This window comes from Phacochoerus africanus, chromosome 10 (genome assembly GCF_016906955.1).
Source record: "Phacochoerus africanus isolate WHEZ1 chromosome 10, ROS_Pafr_v1, whole genome shotgun sequence".
NCBI lineage: Eukaryota > Metazoa > Chordata > Mammalia > Artiodactyla > Suidae > Phacochoerus > Phacochoerus africanus.
This window is the reverse complement of record NC_062553.1, coordinates 67,502,138-67,528,362: the sequence shown is the minus strand read 5'-3', so window position 1 is coordinate 67,528,362 and position 26,225 is coordinate 67,502,138. Positions and strand designations below refer to the sequence as shown.

The 26,225-nt window shown below is 42.7% G+C and overlaps 1 protein-coding gene across 2 annotated transcripts in view; it reads right to left on the bottom strand.

The window, feature by feature from the left end:
* MOB1B (MOB kinase activator 1B) overlaps window positions 1-21,876 on the bottom strand; it is a 50,467-nt gene extending 28,591 nt beyond the window's left edge. For both annotated transcript variants that reach the window (XM_047798956.1, XM_047798957.1), the window contains exon 1: window positions 21,551-21,876. In XM_047798956.1, the coding sequence (XP_047654912.1) occupies window positions 21,551-21,564 (14 nt within the window). In that variant the 5' untranslated portion in view covers window positions 21,565-21,876. The remainder of the gene's footprint in view (window positions 1-21,550) is intronic.
* Window positions 21,877-26,225: the final 4,349 nt, after the last annotated feature.

Here is a 26,225-nt window from a genome sequence, read left to right as displayed (position 1 = left end):
AATAATCATGGGGCTGGACAGGAAATCATGAAAACAGGATCCTAGTCCTCATTTTGCTATTTTCTTCTTATGTTACTTAGAAAACTCACATTATCATCTGGGCTTCAATTTCTTTATTTTGTTTTTTGAAAGTCTAAAAAATAACTTTTTACAAAAGGGTATAATCTAGAGATGAGATAATGTTTATAAAATTGTTTTAGTTCCCTAAGCGACTCCTTTTTCCGTTCCTCATTTCCATGTACATTTGTACTTCCAAAATGCTTTCAAGTCCTCCATCAAATTTCCCTTCTCTCTGACCCTTCCACTTGAACAAATAACCATTTCAATATTCTGATTTTTTGGAGTTTCCGTCATGGCTCAGTAGAAACAAATCTGACTAAGATCCATTAAAGACGCTGGTCTGATCCCTGGCCTCATTCAGTGGGTTAAGGATCCGGGATTGCTATGTGCTGTGGTGTAAGTTGCAAATGTGGCTGGGATCTGGTGTTGCTGTGGCTGTTGTGTAGGCCAGCAGCTATAGCTCAGATTCGTCCCCTAGCCTGGGAACCTCCATATGCCGCAGGTGTGACCCTAAAAAGACAAAAAAAAAAAAAAAATTCTGTTTTTTTTTAAATATTATTTTTTAAAACTATATTCAGCTTTTTCTTCAACTTTTACCTGAAACTTGAAACTTCAACCAGGATGCACCCTACTCTGGAAGAGATGGTCAATATTGTTCTTCATTCCCAAGTCTAAAGACCAGCTGACAAGAGTCCTCAAGTTCAAAAGCACAAATATCAAAGCATGTTCACAAAGGTCCTCATGAATGAGTGCAAGCTCTTATAGTAATAATGTACATGGCAAAATGCATATATCTCAAGACAAGTTAAGATATGTGATGCCAAAATTCAAAGATATTTTCAGTAACAGAAAGTATGTAGCCTTCCTACCCCACCCTCCTCAGAAGAAATCTGTGTATCAGAAGAATCTCAGAAGAAATATCTTATGTATCCAGAGACTGTCTACACAAGCTTGTGCCTGCTGTGGCTGTGGCGTAGGCTGGCTACAATTCGACTCCTAGCCTGGGAACGTCCATATGCAGCAGGTGTGGCCCTAAAAAGCAAAAAAAAAGAATGCTTGTGCCTGTTTTTGTTTATTTTTACTCAATTGTTGGATATCATGTTATACTAAACAATGTTTTTCACATAACATATCTAGGAGATTGTTGTATATTAACATAAAAGTAGACCTTACTTTATTCTTTTTAAAGATTAAGTAGTAATTCCTTATAGAGATACATAATTTTTTGTTTTTTTGTTTTTGCTTTTTAGGGCCACACCTGTGGCACATGGAAGTTCCCAGGCTAGGGGTGGAATCAGAACTGCAGCTGCTGGCCTAACCACAATCACAGCAATGCCAGATCCAAGCCACATTTGTGACCTACGCCACAGCTCAGAGCAATGCCAGATCCTTAACCCACTGAGCGAGGCAAGGGACAGAACATCCTCATGGATACTATTTGGGTTCTTAACCCACTTGAGCCACAATGGGAACTCCATAGTATTTTTAACCAGTCACCTATTGGTAATCATTTTCTTCAAACAATGCTTCCGTAAGTATCCTCATATTATGAAAAATAAAACTATTACAAAATCGCTGTGCCAAACGGCATATACATTTTTTTGTACATAAGTTCTGATTTCCCGCCAAAATAAGCTGTACCCTTTTGAAATCCCATAAGAAGGTATGAGAGTAGCTATATACTTTTTTGCTCTCAGAGGACAGGGATTCAATTGCCAGTTTCCCTTGTATAGCTCCCAACAGGGCATTGTAACTATATGAGAATTTAAAGCTTTCTGATTAGTACATAAATGTGATTGACAATTCACAGCATTACCCTGAGGTCTTTTCTTTCCAAATAAACATCCAGGTTTGGGTTTGTTTATCCCAATCCTCTTACTCATATTTGAAGGCCAATCAATTTCTAGAGAAAGACAGGATGGTTTGACAAGTAAATAACTGAGTTTTTAGGGAAAACTCTGAACACACATCCCTTAGTCATCCAATTTGATCCAACTTTTGTAACTTTCAAAAGCATCATTTAATTCCTCTGAGACCCTAAAGAATAATTAGTCCCCATTGTGACCCTATATTTATTCCCATAAACCATTTCCTTTTTTTTTTTTTTTGTCTTTTGTCTTGTTGTTGTTGTTGTTGTTGTTGTTGCTATTTCTTGGGCCGCTCCCGTGGCATATGGAGGTTCCCAGGCCAGGGGTTGAATCGGAGCTGTAGCCACCGGCCTACGCCAGAGCCACAGCAACGCGGGATCCGAGCCGCGTCTGCAACCTACACCACAGCTCACGGCAATGCCAGATCGTTAACCCACTGAGCAAGGGCAGGGACCGAACCCGCAACCTCATGGTTCCTAGTCGGATTCCTTAACCACTGCGCCACGACGGGAACTCCCCATAAACCATTTCTTACCATTTCAACACAGCCACACACACCATGAGCTTTAATTTTAACTCTTTATTGTTCAATCCTACTATCAACAAAATTTCTGATAATTTCTAAGGTGGACTGGAAAATCTGAAGGCTGAAGGAATTAGGGGGGATTTATAAAGATCTCAAAACAGGGACACTAGTAAAGATTAGAAGAATATATATATCTGTATATTTCTGACACTGAAGAACATGTAAATACATTCAAAATTAGAAGCAAATTAACATCAATTTCTCTTTGTCAATAACTCCATAGTTCAAAATTAAGTGACTTACTTGGACTACCCAGCTAATTAAATAGCAGAAGCAGGATTCAACAACAGTCCATGATCTTGAACAAGCTACTTAACATCACCAAGCCTCAGCTTCCTCATCTATAAATGGGAATAATACCTGCCCTGCTGCTGAACCCTGTGGTGAGAACTCCACAAGTATTAGTTCTCTCCGTTCTTCCTCTAGGTACCACCCTGTCATTCCCAGTAGTAGCTCCTTTTATAGGTCTAAGTCCAATACTAGAGATCAGGTACTTGATAAATACTCATTAACTGATTGTTCCAGTCAACTTCAGGCTGAGAACTCCTACAAGTGGACAGTAATGATGATGATTAGTACTAACTAATACTTACTGCAGGCCTTATATTTGTAAATATTTTACATGTAATATTTCATTTAACCCTCATAACTCTATGATGTACATGCTATTAGTTTATTTTATGGGTAACAAAACTGAGACTTAAAGTATTTAAATAATTTGCTAATGCTTACAAAAACCGGTAAAGTAAGGAGCTGGAATTTAAATCTAGGATTTAAATATTTAAAGCCCATTCTTTCATCCATTACCCAACACTATATAATGCCTACCTTTTGGTTCTATTCAATTATTTCTAACAATTTTCTTCCTATATCACCACAGTTTAATCAAGTCACTTATGAAACAAGCCTCATTTATCCTGAGAGTGTTATTAGCAGGCTATTTTTTTTTTTTTTTTTTTTGCTTTTTAGGGCCACACTCGCAGCATATGGAAGTTCCCAGGCTACTGGTCCAATTGGAGCTATAGCTGCCAGCCGACACCACAGCCACAGCAACACAGGATCTGAGCCTTGTCTGTGACCCACACCACAGCTCATGGCAAAGCTCAATCCTAACCCAGTGATCAAGGCCAGGGATGGAACCCACATCCTAATGGATACTAGTCGGGTTCTTAATCCACTGAGCCACAACAGGAACTCCAGCAGGCACATTTTTAAAAACAATCTTCAAACTACTAATTCCATTTCCTCTCCTCACATCTCTTCTAATTTATATGAATAGTTAGTACTGCACTAAGGAAAAATACAATTTCCCCCAAAAGGTTGCCAAACACACTCATACTTTCAGAAAGGCATATATGCACCAGCAAAAGTTAGAAATTGTCAAAATCAAGTAGAATGTATTATATAAATAATAAAGCTAAAGGCTAAAAGTTATGAGTAACAAAAAGTAACCTTGATTCAGAACAAACATACCTCTATTTACACTTCTGCCTTACATCTTTCTAAAATCACTATTATTATTGGTGATTCTATTGCTGTTACTATTAATGTCAGAAGAGTTAAAAGAGAAAAAAAAAAAAAGGGAGTTCCTGTCATGGCGCAGTGGTTAATGAATCCGACTAGGAACCATGAGGTTGCGGGTTCCATCCCTGACCTTGCTCAGTGGGTTGAGGATCCGGTGTTGCCGTGAGCTGTGGTGTAGGTCACAGACATGGCTCGGATCTGGCATTGCTGTGGCTCTGGTGTAGACCAGCGGCTACAGCTCCGATTAGACCCCTAGCCTGGGAATCTTCATATGCGGAGGGAAGGGGCCCTAGTAAAGGCAAAAAGACCAAAAAACAAACAAACAAAAAACACCTCTTAATGTTGCTGGAAAGCAAAAAAGAAGGCCAAGAGCAGATCAGAAATTGAAAAAATCTGATAAGATTAAAAAAATTGATGAGGGAGTTCCCATTGTGGCACAGCAGGAATGAATCAGACTAGGAACCACAAGGGGTTTGATCCTGGCCTTGTTCAGTGGGTTAAGGATCTGGCGTTGCCGTGAGCTGTGATGTAGGTTGCAGATGAGGCTCCGATCTGGTGTGGATGTGGCTGTGGCTGTGGCGCAGGCCAGCAGCCAAAGCTCTGATTCAACCCCTAGCCTGGGAACCTCCACATGCTGCAAGTAGGGCCCTAAAAAAGAAAAAAAAAAAACTGATGAGATATAGTGACAGAGAAGGTCTTAAAAAAACTAGCCTAAAACATGCCCACTGGAAGACTCAGTGAAGGTAAGAGTGGTTCTCACTGTGCTACAGGCTCACCATCTGGACTGCAGGAGAGGGAAAGGACCCTGAGACTCTTTAGGAATCATACAAGACCTTGATTCAGTCTTTGAGCAGGTGAATCCCAGTGCCCTCCTCTGCAGGCCTTCTTCTGAGAAGCAGGCAAGTGGCAGCAGGTATTTAACATTAGGCTAAAGCTCAGAACTTTCAGGGGAGGAGGTTCCTCTATAAGCAATTTATTAAGATTAAAAATTCTGCTCTGTGAAAGACACTGTAAGCCACAGCCTGGGAGAAAATATTCGCAAATCATATATCTGATAAAGGACTTATTATAAAATATATAAAAGGTTCTTAAAATTCAACAATAAGAAAACAACCCAACAAAGAAATGGGCAAAAGATATGGACAAATCCCACCACAGAAGATATACAGATGGCAAATACACATATGAAAAAATGCTCAACATCATCTGTCATCAGGAAATTACCAATTTAAACAGTGAGATACCACTACCCACCTATGAAAGGGACCACAATCCAAAAAACCAACAATACCAAAAGCTGGTGAGAATGCAGAGCAACATTCATTGCTGGCAGGGATGCAAAATGGCACAGACATTGTGGAAGACAGTCTGGTAATTTGCTACAACATTCAACAGAATCTTTCCATACAATCCAGCAATTCCAGTCTCAGGTATATACCCAATTGAGCTGAAAAATCTATGTCCACCCAAAAGCCTGCCTGTGAATGTTTACAGAAACTTCGATCACAAGTGCCAAAGGTGGAAGCAACCCAGATGCCCTTCAATAGGTGAACTGACAAACTGTAATATAGCCATAAAATGGAATATTATGTCCAGGGATTTAAAAGAAATGAACTATGGAGTCAAAAAAATATAAAACAAAAAACATGAGGGAATTCCCGTTATGGCGCAATGGTTAATGAATCCGACTAGGAACCATGAGGTTGAGGGTTCGATCCCTGGCCTTGCTCAGTGGGTTAAGGATCCGGCGTTGCCATGAGCTGTGGTGTAGGTTGCAGACTCAGCTCAGATCCTGCATTGCTATGGCTGTGGTGTAGGCCGGTGGCGACAGCTCTGATTCATCCCCTAGCCTGGGAACCTCTATATGCCGCGGGAGCGGCCCTATAAAAGCCAGAAAGACAAAAGAAAGAGAAAAAAAAAAAATGAAGACGCCTTACGTGAATATTGCTAAGTGAAAGAAGGCAGACTGACATAGCTACACAGTGTGTGATTTCAAGTACAAGGCCCTCAGGAGAAGCTATAGAGGCAGTAAAATAATCAGTGCTCGCCTGGGGTTTGGAGGAAGAGAAGAGAGATGACTAGGTATACACCCAAGAAAACAGACACATAGGTCCACAAAAACTTGTACATTCATGTTCATACAACCATTAGTCATAAGAGACAAAAAGTGGAAGCAGCTCAGAAGTCCATCAGTTGATGTGTTGATAAATAAAATTTGGTATATCCATACAATGGAATATCATTTGGCCATAAAGAAGTACTTTAACATGGGTGAATCTCTACGATATTATTATGCTAAGTGAAAAAACTCAGAAACAAAATATGTAGTGTCACATATTTCATGATTTCATTTATTGTTTTGTTTTGTTTTTCGTTTTTTAGGCTGCCCCGATGCATACGAAATTCATGGGCCAAGGATCAGATCTGAGCCATAGTTGCAACTAAAACCGCAGCTGCGGCAATGCCAGATCCTTAACCCACTGTGCAGGGTCGGGGATCAAACCTGCATCCCAGAGCTCCCAAGACACTGCCGATCCTGTTGCACCACAGCAGGAACTCCATATGATTCCATTTACATGAACTGTCCAGAATAGAAAAATCCACTGAAAGAGAAAGTACACTAGTGGTTGCCAGGAGAAATTGAGGGAGACTACTAATGATACAAGGTTTCTCTTAGGGGTGATGAAAATGTCCTGGAATCAGAGCCTGTGATGGTTGCACACCTTTATGAATATTATACCAAATCCACTGAATTGCACACCTTCAAGGATGAATTTCATAGTATGTGAATTACAGTTCAATTTTTTAAATGTTTAAAGAAAAATCTTTACTATTAAAAAAATAAGGTGGAGTTCTCTTGTAGCACAGCGGGTTAAGGATCTGCTGTTGTCACTGCAGCAGCTTGGGTTGCTGCTGTGGTGCAGGTTTGATCCCTTGCCCAGGAACTTCCACATGTGGCAGGCATGGCCAAAAAAATTAAATAAGTACTTCCCAATAAATTCCCTCCCCACCCCAATAAGTCAGTTTCTTTCATCCATTTATTCACTCTTGCATTCTTTGATCTGACTAGCATATTCTGACCACCTACTATATTCTAAGCACCGCCCTGGGTTACAGCACCAAATAAGAGACAAGATCCCTACTCTAATGGTGGGGAGAGGGGGAACAAAACACGAAACCGACAAAACATTGCTGGGCAGTGGCAAGTGCTATAGTGAAAATAACAGAATGATGTGACAAATAATGTGATATGACAAGGCACTATATTAGATTAGGTGTTTACAGAAGGCCTTCCCAAGGCCCAGAAAGCTGAGAAGAAGGAACCAGCCATATGACAATCTGGGGAAGAGGGAAGAACATTCAAAACTTATAGGATAGGCGTTCCCGTCGTGGCGCAGTGGTTAACGAATCCGACTAGGAACCATGAGGTTGCGGGTTCCGTCCCTGCCCTTGCTCAGTGGGTTAAGGAGCGTTGCCGTGAGCTGTGGTGTAGGTTGCAGATGCGGCTCGGATCCCGCGTTGCTGTGGCTCTGGCGTAGGCCGGTGGCTACAGCTCCGATTGGACCCCTGACCTGGGAACCTCCATATGCCGCGGGAGCGGCCCAAGAAATGGCAAAAAGACAAAAAAAAAACAAAAACCAAAAAACTTATAGGATAAAACAGCACAAAAGTGACTTTCTCAGGAAAAGTAGTAAAAAGGTATTTTAGGACATCAGGAATAATGCTAACAATGGTATAAGAAATCAGAAAGGCCTTGTTCTCGTTCAAGATAGCTCTTTAAAATGAGAGGCTGTGTCCTCCTCATTTTTTTTTTTTTTGTCTTTTTGCCATTTCTTGGGCCGCTCCCGCGGCATATGGAGGTTCCCAGGCTAGGGGTCCAATCGGAGCTGTAGCTGCCAGCCTACGCCAGAGCCACAGCAACGCGGGATCCGAGCCGCATCTGCAACCTACACCACAGCTCACGGCAACGCTGGATCCTTAACCTACTGAGCAAGGCCAGGGACCGAACCCGCAACCTCATGGTTCCTAGTCAGATTCGTTAACCACTGCGCCACGACGGGAACTCCTCCTCTTCATTTTTGTATCTGCAGTGCCTATTATGATCTCTGGCATAAAGGCAAAGAATCTGGAGTAAAGATCCAGCTTCTGATCTTGTCTCTGTAACTTACTAGCTATGAAATCAGCCTGGACAAGATATCACAGTTCTGCAGGACCATACACAATACAGGAAATGACACTTAAAAATGCTCAGTGGGGAGTTCCAATTGTAGCTCAGGAGGTTAAGGACACAATGTTGACTCTGTGAGGAGGCGGGTTCAATCCCTGGCCTGGCTCAGTGAACCTGCTGAGACTCTGGGATCTTGTGATTCCCCAAGGCTACACGTACTTATATAAACAAATTCTAATGAGACTAATCTTTTTTTTTTATTTTTTTTTCTTTATAGGGCTGCACCTGTGGCATATGGATGTTCCCAGGCTAGGGGGTCCAATCAGAACTGTAGCCACCGATCTACACCACAGCCACAGCAATGCCAGATTCTAGCTATGTCTGCAACCTACACCACAGCTCATGGCAACGCCAGATCATTAACCCACTGAGCGAGGCCAGGGATCAAACCTGCGTCCTCATGGCTCCTAGTCGGATTCGTTTCCGCTGAGCTACGACGGGAACTCTAATAAGTAATATCATATAAAATTTTTGTTTCCAAGTATGTAATATATTATAGGCATATGCTAGATGGTAGAGATTTAAAAATAGTTTTTAAAACTGTTGCATCATTCTCTGCTAAGGAAGAAAGGCCTGAAAACTGACAATACAGTATCTTTTTGATATGGGCTACATTAAGGACTAGAGAGGACAGTGAAATGGTATCTAACAAATTGGGAAGTGGCACAGGTCAGGAAAAAAGAGGTGGCTTCTAAACTAAAGAAATGGGGGTGGAATGGAGAAGGGCAGTCTAGCCAGAACAGCAGAACAGCATTTACAAAGGCAGGCAGAGGAGGAGAAAGGCATTGTAAGAAATACTAATAAAATAGCTAAAGGCTGCTGTGAGGGGAAAGAAGAGAGGAGGGAGCAGATGAGGCTGGAGTGGTAAGCAAACACCACTGTTATGGGGGCTCTCTGTGCCTTGGGTCTTTGCCAGCCACCTCCCACCCATCCAGTCGCTCCCTGAGAAGCCCAAGGGAACTGGAGGAAGAAAGTGGGCCAAGAGATTCTGGCCACCTCCTTTCCCTATTCAAAACCACAATGCTGAAGTGTAGTAAGAGAGGCAGCAGTGCCAAAATCAAGCAGGGCAGGCCCCCAAATCCATCCAAAAAGAAATAGCCTCTGCCTAAAAATACAGTAGCACATATCTGCAAAACTCCTGCTGTTGTGGATACATGAACATACTAGACACATCTTATCACTTTTATAAATACCAAATGCAACTACTTCACACATATACCCAAAGAAATGTGTATACTCAATGGGATATCAATAATCTTTAACCTTCATTAGCCAGTGGACTTAAAACTAATGAATTCAAAACTGTTGAAAAGTACATCCATATAACATGCTGGTCTCCAGTTTAAAGACTCTTGAGGACAGAAACTACATCCTATTTATTTCTGAACCCTCACCTCTCTACCAGCAGCACCTAACATTTTGCTTATACACAGGAGATTACAATAAATATGTACTGTTATTATGCAGCAATACCATGCATTTGTTAAAATAGTTAAACAAAATTTGGATGCAGAAAGAGTTTACATACTAGACTTGGGAATTTCACGAGCAAGGATAATCATAGTGTTTGTACAGGGCTCTCCGGTTGTTGAAAACCTCCATTTACATTCTCTCATTCAATTTTCACATCTACCCAATGGAATAGGAATTTCTTTCCCTGGTAAAGAGAGTAAATAGAGAAGAAACTAAGTGATGTGCCCAAGGTCGTGTGGCTAGTGACAGACCAAAAACTCTGAAACCCAGGTCTCCTTACTCAAAGGCTGTTCTTTCCATGACAACCTTCAGTCAATCAAAAATATTTATATATTGAGGACATATTCTCCAAGCAATGTACTAACATGCTGGGAAATATAACAGTGAACAAATGTTACAACACAGTCCAGGAAGGGGGGAAAGACCTTAAATAGTAATAAAGAATTACAATGTGCAAAGACGACCAGAGAATCTAAACTTGAGGCCTACTAAGGAAAATATATATATGTTCACTGAGATTTGTTAAAGATGGTAAGACAGACTTTATTCAGGAGTGAGATAGGCATAGGGACCACTGCAGTGGTACTTCTCAGCGTGGGCAAGTGGGAATTTATAACCAAGGAGCAAGGTCCAGGGGTGAGTGGACAGAAAATTACTAAGAGAAATTACCAGGGTAAAAAGGACTCTGGTTAAACTGACCTAACAAGATTCTTGCTAAAGACAGGCCGAGACTGATTATAATCACCTGGGCATGGTGGTGGAGGAGGAAGCTGATCAGATACTGAGGGTAGCAGGGGATTCTAGTTAAACTTACTAGCAGCGTTCCTGCTAAAACTACACTCTACAATTAAGAGCACAGATGGGCCTAGGAGAAGGTTTAAGAAAGTCTCGTCAAGCAAAGAATCTTCGTCAGGGCCTCAGAGTCTCTCCAGGACAGAAGTAGTATTATGTTGAATCCCAAGGATTTTTCTTCACTTTATTTTGTATCATACACAGGCATCCACTCTACTAACTATTGCCTAAGGCTTCTCCAACTTGAAGGAGCTTTTCACCTAAGGACCTTATGAAAAATGTATTCTAATTCAAGGATTAGAGCCTGAAAGCTTGCATTTCTAAGATACTCCCAGGTGATGCCAAAACTCCACACTTTAAGAGTCTAAAGTAGACTTCTTGGAGTTCCTGCTGTGGCACAATGGGTTCAACAGTATCTCTGCAGCACCAGGTTGCAGGTTTGATCCCTGGTGCTTCAGGATCTGGCATTGCCACGACTGTGGTGTAGGTTGCAACTGCAGCTCAGATCTGTTTCCTGGCCCAGGAACTCCATATGCTGCAGAGCAGCCAAAAAAAGAAAATAAATGAATAAATTATAAAGTAGACTTCTCAAGAGTTATAGTTATGCATAGATATTGGTCTCCTAGGTCCTGGGGGTGACCTTCTGTCACCACAGGGTCAAGAGTAGCCTTTCTTCCCACAGTGCTAAATAAAATGACAGTGGTACTTTCCTTTTCTAAATATTGAATGACCAAAAAAAAAAAAAAGTAAAGATATCTCTAGAACCTGTAGTTATCACTAAACAACATAGTCCCAACACCTTATAAATATGTTACCACTTGAGCAAAAGCTAAAATTAATGCAGCACAACTGAGGAACATTTTGGTTCCCAAAACTCTAGCCACCTAGAATACACTTTTGGGGGAAGTTCCCGCAGTGGCTCAGTGGTTAATTAATCTGACTAGGAACCATGAGGTTTCAGGTTTGATCCCTGGCCTTGCTCAGTGGGTTAAGGATCCACCGTTGCCATGAGCTGTGGATATGGCATTGCTGTGGCTCCAGCATAGGCCAGCAGCTGCAGTTCTGATTGGACCCCTCATCTGAGAACCTCCATATGCCACCGGTGCATCCCTAGAAAAAGACAAAAAGAAAAAAAAAAAGAATATGCTTTTTGGTATAGTTCAGCTCTAACTATAACTGAAGAAAAAATAAATTTATTTCAGTCCTTGATAACTTGCCATTTTCCAAATTAAAAATTGAGAAGGTTAACAAAGGACTGATTAAAAGAATGAACATCTGGCAGAGAAGACAACTTGGGGAGTCCTTAACCATGGGGTACAGACACAAGCATCAGTCCTCCAAACCACACTGTGCTCTGGTCTGGAGGCTTCAGTTTTGACAAATCAGTTTGTTGTTCACGGACTCAAAAATGCAATTTTTAAGGATTGAAAATAAGAGAACCAGCTGAACATTCAGCAGAAAGTGGGGAGAATGGAACCAGGCATATGTGGGTAAAACCTATAACCAGCAGGGAGTTTTTAAACAAAGAGCTATTTCAGTAGTTAAATCCAATGCTACAGGGCACCAGCAAACAGATTCTCCAAAGAGGAGGTCACACTGCTGCCCATCTGTCTGGAACATGATCTGGGCACCAAGATACCAGCAAAGTTCCCATAAAAGACTTTTATCCCACTGCTTCCACTTTAGTCTATATTTACACTGAACTGCTAAGAAAATAAGTTAAACCGTTAACTATTTCTACAAAGAAACACACAAAAATTAATACAATTACTGAATTAGTCTCATCAAATTTCAATTTGAGAACAACAAAAGAACTTAGGAGGAAAAAAAAACAATAATGGTGTTCCCACTGTGGTGCAACAGAATTGGCGGCATCTTGGCAGTGCTGGGACACAGGTTCAACCCTCGGCCAGGCCCAGTAGGTTAAGAATCCTGCATTGCCAAAGCTGCGGCTTGGATCTGATCCCTGACCTAAGAACTCCATATGCCTCAGTGAGGCCAAAAAAGGAAAAAGAAAAAGAAAATAAAACAATACTAGCAATAAAAGAAGATCCGATCTTTTCATTACAAGGAACAATTAGGTTACTATTGCCCAAATAATGTTTGTTTACCTTCGAACTCTTGCTTTTAAATTCTAGCTTTAGAAAATCAAAGTAGCGCTGATACATATAACAATAAACCTACAGAAACTGGCTATGATTTAGTAATCAGAAAAAATGACTGTGTTTATAAAAAATAACAGCTACAAGCAACCATCACACTGTTGAGATACTGACAGTATCACTGCTGCACACAATTACAATTTACTGAGCAAGGCCTTTTACGTTCAGTGTCTCTAATCCTCCCAACATCTCTGAGATAAACACAGGATTTATGGAGGAAACATAAGATACTATCACACTCATACCACACACAGTGGCATCTCAGACTGCTTTCATCCTTAGTATGACTGAAGCAGGGGCCCACACCTGCTCTGGAGAGGAATTATGTTGGCTGGATGACAGCTGGAGGAGAACAGCTACATATACAGAGGTCTGAACAAAAAGGTATATTGTGGATAACAGGAGCTAGGTTTCCCTGACAAAGGAGAAAGTGAAAAATTCATAAACGGATAAGACTAGAATGAGCCTGTGCTCAGAATTGCAGGCATTAATGTGAATTTAATTGATATACATGGATAGGTATTGGAAAAAATAGCTCAAAGCAGCAAAACATCTATAGTAAGAAGAACACCTGTCATCTAAATTCTGGTTTCCAAATACTATTCTCACTGGCCAGAACTAAGGCCCTTAGAGAAATGGCCAGTTACAGGGCTGGGGCAGAGGCTGTTCACGATAAACCTGGAACATCTGGTTATGCCAGAAGATAAGGGGCTGCTCAGGGAAAGACAGGAGCAAATCAAAGGCACCCAGAAGCCAGTCCGAACAGGACTCCCACTAGCCAAAACTGAGACAATCTAGGCACCAAAATGAATAATAGTACTTACACATCATAATTCATTAAATAAAACAGGAAACCATGAGCCCACACTGATATTAAAGAAATAAATAAATGGGAAGAATAAGTGTCCTTTATAGAAAGAATGTCAAATAATAAATTTAAAAGCTATGACAGAATTAGAACATTGGCAAGCATCACAATCATAATACAGTGAAAAAATATCAATGGACAGTAAAACCAGTAGGTGAAAATGGAATGAGGAATAGGATAGTTGGATAGTCTCAAATACTTCCCAACAAAATATTAACTACAAAGAGAAAAAGTATATAATAACTTCATGGTGGAGAATCTTTATAGACAGTCTAATCAAATGAATCACCTCCAATAATGGACACACATTATGCACACCTGATAAGATACTGTAAACACACATCACTTCTGGGAGTTCCCATCGTGGCTCAGTGGTTAACGAATCCAACCAGGAACCATGAGGTTGCGGGTTCGATCCCTGGCCTTGCTCAGTGGGTTAAGGATCTGGCTTTGCAATGAGCTGTGGTGTAGGCTGCGGACGCGGCTTGGATTCCGTGTTGCTGTGGCTCTGGCATAGGCCAGCAGCTGCATCTCTGATTCAACCCCTAGCCTGGGAACCTCCATATGCCAAGGAGCAGCCCAAGAAATAGCAAAAAGACCAAAAAAAAAAAAAAACAACAACAAAAAAAACCCACACATCACTTCTGTGACTTTTTTTTGCTTTTTAGGGCTGCACCAAGGCATATGGAAGTTCCCAGGCTAGGGTTCGAATCAGAGCAACAGCTGCCAGTCTACACCGCAGCCACAGCAACTTGGGATCTGAGCCATGTCTGCAACCTATACTATAGCTCAAGGCAACGTCAGATTCTCAACCCACTGAGTGAGGCCGGGGATCAAACCCACAACCTCATGGTTACTAGTCAGATGCGTTTCCACTGCACCACACTGGGAACTCCTACTTCTGTGATATTTTCACCTCAAGTGCATAATCAGGTCTAACCACACAGAAACATCAGACACCTTCAAACTCAGAGATGTTCTACAACATGACTAGTGTGTAATCCTCAAAAATATACACAACTCTGGGAGTTCCCGTCATGGCACAGCAGAAACGAATCCGACTAGGAACCATGAGGTTGCAGGTTCGATCCCTGGCCTCACCCAGTGGGTTAAGGATCTGGCGTTGCTGTGAGGTGTGGTACAGACCAGTGGCTACAGTTCTGATTAGATCCCCTAGCCTGGGAACCTCCATATGCTGCCAGGTGCGGCCCTAAAAAGACAAAAGACATATACACGCAAACACACACACACTTCTGCAGCATATGGATCCCAGGCTAGGGGTCCAATCGGATCTGTAGCTGCTGGCCTACACCACAGCCACAGCAATGTGGGATCCGAGGCACGTCTGCAACCTATATCACAGCTCAAGCAACGCCAGATCCTTAACCCACTGAGTGAAGCCAGAGATCAAACCCAAATCTTCATGGATGCTAGTTGGTTTCGTTAACTGCTGAGCCATGACGGGAACTCCCAGAAGTATACATTGACATACAAAATTCACAAATGAAAAACCTGATCTATGTGCAGTAGCGATCCATTTATATATTTTTAAATACATACAAACAAAACTGAGAACAGATTAGGAAGTGATATCACAAAATACGGTAACTATTTCTCAAGGTGTGATTATGAGTGTTTTTTTATTTCTTTTTATTATCAGTATTTTGTGATTTCTCCAACATGTGTATGATTTTTATGCTAAAAATGAAAGTCAAAATGATTTTTAACTATTATTTGAGTTTAAAGATTTCTATTTTCTCTTTCACTGTTTTTTTTTTTTATGTATGATTCCATTTATAAGAAATGTCCAAATGATTCTCAAAAATCCATAGAGAGAGAAAGCAAAAAATGTTATCAGGACACTGTTATATTCTTTTTTTTTTTTTTTTTGGTCTTTTGAGGGCTGCACCTGCGGCATATGGAAGTTCCCAGGCTAGGGATCTAATTGGAGCTGTTGCTGCCGGCCTAGGTAGGTCTGTGACCTACACCACAGCTCAACGCTGCATACTTATACTTAACCCACTGAGCGAGGCCAGGGATGGAACCCACAACCCCATAGTTCCTAGTTGGATTCGTTTCCCCTGAGCCACGATGGGAACTCCAGGACATTGTTATATTCTCCTTTTTTTTTTTTTTTTTTTTGGCAACCTACACCACAGCTCACAGCAACACCAGATTCTTAACCCACTGAGCGAGGCCAGGGATCAAACCTGCAACCTAATGGTTCCTAGTCGGACTCGTTTCAGCTGTGCCACAACGGGAACTCCATATTCTTGATGACCCTTAGAAAACAGTCCTGGAGTTCCCATATGGCTCAGCAAGTTAAAGATCTGGCATTGTCACTGCAGCATCTTGGGTTACTGGCCTGGCCCAGGCACGGCCAAAAAAGAAAAACAGTCCCAACAATATGAGGTATTAATACTGGTCATGAAGGACTTCTCTGTTTAAAAACAAGGCCTATCTGAATATCAGTCCTTTTTATAGAATTTATCAGTTATAAATAAGGAAATATGAGGCAGGTTCTCTGGATTTAGACTGCTAGGATTCAAATCCCAGCTACCCCACTGACTGGCTACATAATTTTGAACAAATTATTTAACCTCTCTTTGCCAGTTGCTTTATCTGTAAAAACAGTGTTGCTGCTAGTTATTAAACTGAGTTACTTATTTAAAGCATTTAGTGCCTGGCACATAGTAAGCACTAGCAAGCTATTCTTTTACAGGTGAAGATGCTGAAGCACTAAAATCAGTTAAATCATCTGCCTGAAAACAAAGATGCTGGGATCTGGGGGTGTAGGAGGACAGTGTTTGGAGGAAAGAAGATAGGAAGAGAGAAGAGAGAGACACACGTAAACACAGCTAAAACCCTGGGTCTCCTTTCCTAAATTGCTATTGTCTTGAAAATATAAATGGAAACTGCCTAGCATAATGCTCAATACATATTTCCTTCCTTTCTTCCTTCCTTTCCCAACCTCTTTGTTTCTTTCTATACGGAAGCAGACCTGGTTTGTATTCATTCACGTTCCCAAACCACCTTTCCTACAGACTTCTATTTTAAAGTTAACTATATTTGTTTTAACTCTGTTCCAACCAGCTAGCCTTTATTAGAAGCTTATAGCTTGGTCTTTTCCTAGTCAGATGTTTTTGGAGAATTCCATCAGTCAGAAGAGGCTTACAAAGACTTGTAATCTAAAAATGCTAGAAACATAGAGAACACTCTATATACTTTTTTTTTTTTTTTTGGCAACATGTGGAAGTTCCCGGGGCCAGGGATGGAGCCTTAACTACAGCAGTAAAAAAAACCCAAGCCAGGAGTTCCCATCGTGGCGCAGTGGTTAACGAATCCGACTAGGAACCATGAGGTTGCGGGTTCGGTCCCTGCCCTTGCTCAGTGGGTTAACGATCCAACGTTGCCGTGAGCTCTGGTGTAGGTTGCAGACGCGGCTCGGATTCTGCGTTGCTGTGGCTCTGGCGTAGGCCGGAGACTACGGCTCCGATTGGACCCCTAGCCTGGGAACCTCCATATGCCCCGGGAGCGGCCCAAGAAATAGCAAAAAAAAAAAAAAAAAAAAAAAAACCCAAGCCAAAGCAGTGACAATACAGAGTTCTTAACTGCTAGGCCATCGGGAAACTCCTCCATGTACTTTTTGAGTGTTATTAAGGATCACTCTGATCATTAATTTCCCTGAATTTTATATGCAAAAAATGTCAGGAGAGGAAAAACTCCGTGTTCTAATTTTACCAAGGCCAAAATCAGGCCAGAAACCTGAAGTTGGTGATTTTACCACTGTAGCAAAAAAGAGGAGAGTAAGCTATGTTACTGATAGGTCCCATCTAGCTCTCAAATTCTACACCCTCTTGAAGAACCTGAAAATGGACAATTCACAGGCAATTCCATGCCTCCATGATGTTTCCTCTGACTGAAATCTCCCACTTCCCCTTACCCTTTTAGAGAACTCTTATTATACCATCCATTAATTATCCATCACACCTTACACAATGCCTTGCACGCAGCAGGTGCTAAGGATGTGTTTAAAGATTTGAGTCTACAAAGTTAAATTAGGTTCTGTAAAGTTTTTGGATGTACCATCCAGGAATTTAGCTTAATTTGAAGATGCACAGAGGTCAAACTGCAGCACAACCAAAGCTTTGTCCCAGTCAGATTCACATACACAGTGCAAATGTATTCTGAGCCATTTGTACAAAAGCTACACAAAGGTATGGAAATCCTGTGAAATTGGATTGTGATGATAATTATACAACTACAGATGTGAGAAAAAATAAAAACAAAACAAAACAAAAAGCTACACAAAGGTATCACTGCTGCAGATTATCTAAATACCATCTGAGGATTACCGAACCTACCTCACCTTCCTACCTAAAGCCTCTTTATCCTGATCTACTTTGTTCCATGGCATTGACAACCTCCTACCATACTATGTAACATACTGATGTTCAGTGTTCATGGTCATTTACCAGAACATAAGCTTTACTAATGTAGGAATTGTTGTCTCTTTTATTCATAAATGATATCAGTGCCTACACCAGTGCCTGCACAATGAATGATTTTTGGGGGTGCTGTACCTTTGGCATATGGACATCCCCAGGCTAGGGGTCGAATCAGAGCTGCAAATGCCGGCCTTCACCACAGCCACAGGAATGCCAGATCCCAGCCAAGTCTTCTACCTACACCACAGTGTGAGGCAACACCGGATCCTTAACCCACTGAGCAAGGCCCGGGATGAAACTTCGTCCTCATGGATGCTAGTCAGGTTCTTAACCCATTGAGCCACAATGGGAACTCCTCGTTGGTTTTGTTTGTTGGGAGTTGTTTGTTTTGTCTTTTTGCTTTTTCTTGGGCTGCTCCTGTGGCATATGGAAATGCCCAGGCCAGGGGTCTAATCGGAGCCAAGCCGTAGCCACCGCCCTATGCCAGAGCCACAGCAACGCTGGATCAGAGCCAAATCTGCAACCTACACCACAGCTCACGACAACGCCGGATCCTTAATCCACTGAGCAAGGCCAGGGATTGAACCCACAACCTCACGGTTCCTAGTCAGATTCGTTAATCACTGAGCCACGATGGGAACTCCTGTTGGGGTGCTTTTTGTTGTTGTTGTTGTTGTTTTTTGTCTTTTTGTCTTTTTAGAGCCATACCGTGGCATATGGAGGTTCCCAGGCTAGGGGTCCAATTGGAGCTGAAACCCCTGGGCTACACCAGAGCCACAGAAACACAGGATCCGAGCGTCTGCAGCCTACACCACAGCTCACGGCAACACCGGGTCCTTAACCCACTGGTCGAGGCCAGGGATCAAACCCACATCCTCATGGATACTAGTCAGGTTTGCTGACCGCCAAGCCATGACAGGAACTCCTTTTTGTTTTTTAAAAGGCTGCACTCATGGCATATGGAAGTTAGTGACTGAATCTCAGCCACAGCTGTGGCAACAAAGGATCCTTTAATCCACTGCATGAGGCCAGGAATCAAACCCATGCCTCTGCAGTCACCAAGCTACTGCAGTCAGCTTCTTTTCTTTTTTTTTAGGGCCGCACCCACAGCACATGGAGGTTCCTGGGCTGGGGGTTGAATTAGAGCTGTAGCTGCCAGCCTACGTCACAGCCATGTAAGATCCTCAACCCACTGGCCAGCCAGGGATTGAACCTGCAACATCATGGTTACTAGTCGGGTTCGTTAACCACCAAGCCATGATGGGAACTCCCTGCAGTCAGATTCTTAACCCACTGCACCACAGTGGGAACTCTTGAATGATTTTTTTAAATCAATAATTCTTTCCTTCTATCTTAAAGCCCTCAGGAGTTATGAATCATCACCTTCATAACCCTATCTCATACTGCCCTTATTTCGTCAGTTTCATCCACTTATAACAGCCTTACAAGTAAGCTCCCAAGAACTGGAGGAAAGTGTTTGTATTTAACTCCTAAACTGCAGCTCTTTTTTTTTCTTTGCTTGTCTGTTGGTACAGAAATACTATTCAGGAAAGTAACTACACCAACAAGGAGATAATAACCAAAACTTTGTTCTTTCACTTCTGATAATAAATATACCTATGTATAAGGTCTTCACTTCTGTTTCTAAACTGCTGGTGGAAAAATCAAAACCAAAAAAATGTTAGATTAAATTTTTGGACTGTCAAACCCACCAGCAAAATATTTGAGAATTTACTAATTGTTACATGTGACCTGACCGAAAAATTGTGTTCCAAATAGTACAGACCCACTAATGTGCTTATATACAGTAGTTATGGGAAGATTTTTCTTATGTAGCTAATATGCTTCAGGAGAAATGAACTTAAACCACCACATTTCTGTAAGTATTAAATACTGAGCCATGGAAAAGTAGGGTACTATTGTATTTTTATTCAGAAAATACCACCAAAACTTTCTCTATTGCCTAGTTTCAGCTAAATACAGTTCTTCCCTGCTTCAATCAATTTTACCTAGGAGTTCCAAGAAACACAGGCCCTTCAGAAGCAGCCAAGGACCGCATCTACACTGCTATTTCAAAGACAGCTTCTAACTTTATGAAGAAACCCAACATGGGTAATGTAAAAACTACTCAAGGTGAGAAGAAGCTGCAAGCCCAGATGCCTGGATATCTTGAGTCAAACTAAAATAGGAAACAAAGACTTCCAAGTTGTTCAGTCATCTCATCTAACACTATCTATGTGACAAACTCAGAATCCACTTCTAGGATGAGCCTAAGAGAGAGGTTTCACAAGCTCAAACGTGTTAGGCAGGTTGACACAAGCCAGACGTCTCTGTGCTCACTAGAAATATTGGCAAGCTCGCCTGCGGGTTAGCCTTCTGTGATCACTCAGTTTTGCTTAAACACCCTAAAAAGGATTAACATTGGAGATATCAGCTTGTGAAAATAAGGGTTGAATTCTCAAAATTCAGGTATCAATGTGATGACAAAAAATTATGGGATGTGGGGGAAAAAAGAAAACTGGAACAGAAAATATAAATGCTAATTTTCTCCACAACAGTAAAGGACATATAGGGTGGGTTTTAATTCCAAATTTTTATTAGCTTTCTAACCACAGAAGAAACAGAGATGAATCACAACGAAGCCTTCAAAAAAGTAATTCCTCAGGGTGTGAGGTCCTGTTTTATGAGGACCTGAGGCTTGTCTGCTGCCACCAAACTCCCATCCAGCCACCCTATCTTTCTGCCCATCCCCCCTCAACTCGTCTGCAATAAACGATAAGGGAAATAATGACCAGCACTAAATGTGACGTTGAGTTGCTATTTACAAATGATTTGCAAAACAACTCCCCAGTGGACCTAAGCAACCCAGGGCACACACCCAGATCCTACTTGGTGGTTGTCTAAAAGGATAAAGCCTTACTCTTCAGGGGAGCACGCCGGCAGGAGGGGGCACCTCGAGAAAGCAAGGCGCTCCAGCCCCCAAGACCCCAGGTTGTCACCAGGGGATCCTGGCCCACAAGCAGCCTCGTTAAAGTGTTACCTTCACAAGACTTATCACCCCAACTTTCCACTCCTAAAACCTAAGTGGGAGTGAAAGGGTCCTGGGGTGAAAGGAGCAAGTAGAAAGCTCTATCTTCTGTGCTCAGGACCTAGAAAAAAGCAATGGCAGGGCAGACGGAGACGGCAACCGGCACGCGTCGGAAACGGGCCGTGCAGGAGAGTGGGAGGTCTCTAAGCGTGCAAACACGCGCAAGAGAGGAACACGAGCAAAGGCTGGGGTGATGCAGAAATGCGGGAGCAGAAATCGGGATGTGTCGAGTTTGGGGTCGGGGTAGAGAGAGGGGGCTGGAGGAGTCCCTGCGTGCTCGAAGCGGGTTCGGGAGGCGGCGGCCATCAGGCTCCGCGAGCTCTCGAGGCAGGTTCCCGGAGACCTGCGCGATGGGGACGCCCGGCGCGAGCAGCGAGAGACAAGGCAGGCGGGTGGGGGCCGCGGCCCAGGTCGCCTGAACAAAGCCGGCGCGCGCGGGGTCCGGCTACTCACAACAAGAAGCTCATGTCGGCCGCGGGGCGGGCTGCGGGCTCGGCGGTCGCGAGGCCTCTGGGCGGCGGCGGTCAGGCCAGGCCAGGAGAGGAAGAGAAAGACGAGGACGAAGAGGAGGCGGGGAGCGCCGGCTGCTCGGCGGCCGCAACTTCTTCGGCTCTGCTAGTTCCAATGGCAGGCAGAGGGGGCGGAAGTGGGAAGCTCACGGCTTGAATCACTCAATGGGAGGGGAAGCGAAGGGAGGCGGGGAAAGGGAGGCTCGCCTGCTCCCGGGAGAACAGCGTCGCGGCCGCCGCGCTATTCCCCACCTCCTGGTCCCCAGCCCCTCTCCGCCTCCACCAGCGAGCTCTCGCGAGAGAGACGCGCGCCCACCCCGTCCCTCCCTCTGTGGTCCCGGGTCTCTCTTGGTCTGGACACCTTTGCAGCCCTGGACCACGCCCCACGAGTACGCAAGGGCCAGCCCGTGGGTCAGTCCAATCTACCCGGGTGGGGGTCGTGGCAGAGCACTCGGAGCTGCCTAGCAGTCAGGAAGGAAATGGGCTTCAAAGCCCGCATGTCAGGGTCCTGCAGTGAGGGATGGAATTGCCACCAGAGTTCTGCCCACTGTGAGTGCCCAGATGAAAGGTTACAGAGTCTCTCTGCTAAGTGTATAAAAAACAGGAGAGAGTTTCATCTGGTTGGAATGGTTAGGGTGTGGTTCCACCAGATGAGAGGAAAGGATCTAAGTTGTCTTTTTTTTTTTTTTTGTCTTTTTGCTATTTCTTGGGCCGCTCCCACGGCATATGGAGGTTCCCAGGCTAGGGGTCCAATCGGAGCTGTAGCCACCGGCCTACGCCAGAGCCACAGCAACGTGGGATCCGAGCCGCATCTGCAACCTACACCACAGTTCACAGCAACGCCGGATCCTTAACCCACTGAGCAAGGCCAGGGACCGAACCCGCAACCTCATGGTTCCTAGTCGGATTCGTTAACCACTGCGCCACGACGGGAACTCCCCAAGTTGTCATTTTATGGGCATATTTTAAAACCCTGAACTAGGAGATGGTCAAAGCCCGTCACTAACAGGCAAGTGAGGCTGTCGTCAGCAGCTGGGAAAATTGATGTGATGGCATATTCAAGATATGTGGAGCATTCTTAAATGGATTATAAAGCCTTGCCCTGGGTCCCTTAAGTGTGTGAAATGCAAGTCCCTCAGTAAGGGGGACTAATCTTTTCTAACTGCTAGAATGTTTTGTGTATCATGTGCCAAATGGCTATAATGGACTTTAACCTCGGAAATGCTTTATCAGAATTGCCAGCGATGACAAGCCCACCACAGCTTTATCGTTTTGGGTAACCGTTTATATTGCAAAGAGACGTCCATCTTTAAAACACCCACTAAATCTACAAGTAACTTTTCAAAGAATCTAAACAAAGCATAAATTATGTGCAGCTAGTAAACCACCCTTGGCTAATGGACCTGAAGGAGGTGCCAATATGAAAGGTTGCATTTACATATTAGTAGTTTGGCATGTCGGTAAATCAAACCATTTTTAAAAGCAAAAAAATATTGAAGCCTTGATACTATCTCAGGAATAGCAGAGGTCACTGGAATAATTTGAAAAGACTTAAAGGTTCCAAAGATGTTGGAAACGAGGGGAAAAGAGGAGTTATCTTACTAAAATGAAAATAGTTCCCGTCGTGGTGCAGCAGAAATGAATCTGACTAGGAACCATGAGGTTGCGGGTTTGAACCCTGGCCTTGCTCAGTGGGTTAAGGATCTGTCATTGCAGTGAGCTGTGGTGTAGGTTGCATTATGTGTCTCAGATCCTGCGTTGCTGTGGCTGTGGTGTAGGCCAGCAGCTATAGCTCTGATTGGACCTCTAGCCTCGGGTGCGACCCTAAAAAGCAAAAAGAAAAGAAAATAATGGATATATGATATAGAGGCCCTGTGTTCCAGATCTTGATATGACACTGATATACTATACAATTCCTTAAGAGTCTTCTAAAAGTAAGACGAGTTACCAGATTGGGATATTATCTTTTACTTTGGCAAAAGTAAGTCTGTTAACCTGTTAGTACAACAGTTTCACCCCTTTAAAATAAGGGCTTTGGGAGTTCCCATCGTCACAGAGTGAAACGAATCCAACTAGTATCCATGAGGACTCGAGTTGGATCCCTAGCCTAGCTCAGTGGGTCGGGGATCCAGCGTTGCCGTGAGCTGTGGTGTAGGTCACAGACTCAGCTCAGATTTGGCATTGCTGTGGCTGTGGTGTAGGCCAGCAGCTGTGGCACCAATTCGACTCCTAGCCTGGGAACTTCTACATGCCATGGATGCGGCCCTAAAAAGCAAAATAGTAATAATAATAATAATAATAATAAAATGAGGGCTTTGGGTAATTAATGATTTCTAAGTTATCTTACTTTTCTAAAATTCTGTCATGCTTCAAATGACTGGCAGACAGTTTCCATCTGCTCCCTAGTTTGTAGGCTGGCTTATGTAGCCTTGCATTTGGTCTAACTAAATTTGAATGAATCCTATGACTCTGAGTCAGGACAATGATTGGCAGAGGATAGAATCCGCAGAGATACCTGCTGAGTTCTTCTTTATCATACCATTAGAAAAACTGTCTGAAATTAACAACTGATAAAACTTAAATATATTGGTCCTAAAAATGAGAGAGGTGTTCTGTTAACAATACAAATTATAATTCCAGAGAGTCAACATTTAAATCAATGAATGTCCCTTAAAATTAATCAGCACAAGGAGTTCCCATCCTGGTGCAACAGAAACAAATCCAACTAGGAACGATGAGGTTTTGGGTTTGAACCCTGGCCTTGTTCAGTGGGTTAAGGATCTGGCATTTCCATGAGCTGTGGTGTAGATTGAAGACACAGCTCGGATCCTGCGTTGCCATGGCTGTGATGTAGGCTAGCAGCTGTAGCTCCGATTGGCCCCCTGGCCTGGGAACCACCATATGCCTCGGGTACAGCCCTGAGGAGGAAAAAAAAAAAAAGAAAAAATAAATAAATAAATAAAGTTAATCAGCAATTAAAAATATTGGGCAATTTAGAATCAAAGACCGGATATATTCAAATAGAGATTTCTACTTCCAAATTCTCCTTCACCAATCCATGTTTCATAGTGCTCTCTTCCTAAAATTTCAGTTTCAAGAAGTTGCTCTCCTGATCAAAATCTTATTTTCTTTATAAATCTTTGTTTATGAGGCAAGACTATTAAATCATATATCCCATCCATCAGTTTTTCAAAGAATTAGAATTATAAAATGTGTAGAATAGAAGGTGAGTTGGGTATGCACCCACAAATGTCTTTAGTCATTCAAGTTACTTTATCGTCATAATAAACAAGTGAGTATATTTGTGTAAATATAAGCCAACAAGATAATTATACATTGTGGTGAAATATAAACAATAGTGTGATGGAGAGTCGATGGTGAAGGAAGAGGATCTGATTTAGATTGAGCTGTTAAGAAAGGCCTCTCTAAGGAGGTGAGAGTATTGCTGAGGCCTGAAGGAAGAGAAGGAGCCACCTTTGCAAAGAGCTAGGGAATAATCATTTTCTGGCAGAGGAAATAACAAGTACGAATGCTCTAAGATCGGAAAGAACTTAAAGAGTTCTCAGAACTGACAGGTTTCGGCCTGGGCAGAGTGGACAAGAAGAGTGACATCAGGTAAGGCTGGACATATACACAGAGGGCCGGCTGGGCTCACAGGCCTAGGCAGGATGTTTGGATTTTATTCTAAGAACACCAAGGAGTCAGCGGAGAAGTAAGAAGATAAAGAATCTGAATAACATTTTTTTTAATTTGGAAAATTTCAAACATAAGCAAAGGGAAAGAAATTAGCATAAGGAATCTATCACACAATTGTCAGGTTTTGTTTGTTTGTTTTTTTTGTTTTGTTTTTTTGGTCTTTTTGCCTTTTCTAGGGCCGCTTCCGTGGCATATGGAGGTTCCCAGGCTAGGGGTCCAATCGGAGCTGTAGCCACCGGCCTACGCCAGAGCCACAGCAACGCGGGATCCGAGCCGCGTCTGCGACCTACACCACAGCTCACGGCAACGCCAGATCGTTAACCCACTGAGCAAGGGCATGGACGGAACCCGCAACCTCATGGTTCCTAGTCGGATTCGTTAACCACTGCACCACAACGGGAACTCCCAGTTATTTTTAATAACTATCATAATTATCAATTCTTTTTTGATCCTCAGTTAACATTTTAGAAAGATTACTCTCCCTTTTTGTGGAGAATGGACTAGAGGGGGCCGACATGTCAGTAGGGAAAGCCACAAGACTCCTGTCATAGCCCACTTGTATCTCCACAAGTTGTGACTTAGTTTAGGGTAGAGTCTCTAATAATAGAAAGGAGAAATTCATAATCTCAAGAGCAACAGCACTTGATGATTGATTGATCGATTATAGGAATTAGAAAAAGATGTCAAAGACTATTTTTTTGGCATTAGTAACGGGTGAATGGTGCTGCCGTTTACTGACATAGGGAAGATCTGAGTCACAATTCTGAGGTGGAGCTAAAAGTTCCATTCTAGATGTTAACTCTGAAATGTTTTTTAGACATCAAGATAGCCATGTCAGGTAGAGTTTTGACTACTGTGCGAAATTCCGGGAGCGATCCGAACAGGAGGTATGAATGCAGGATTCCTCCATAAGTAAACAGTAT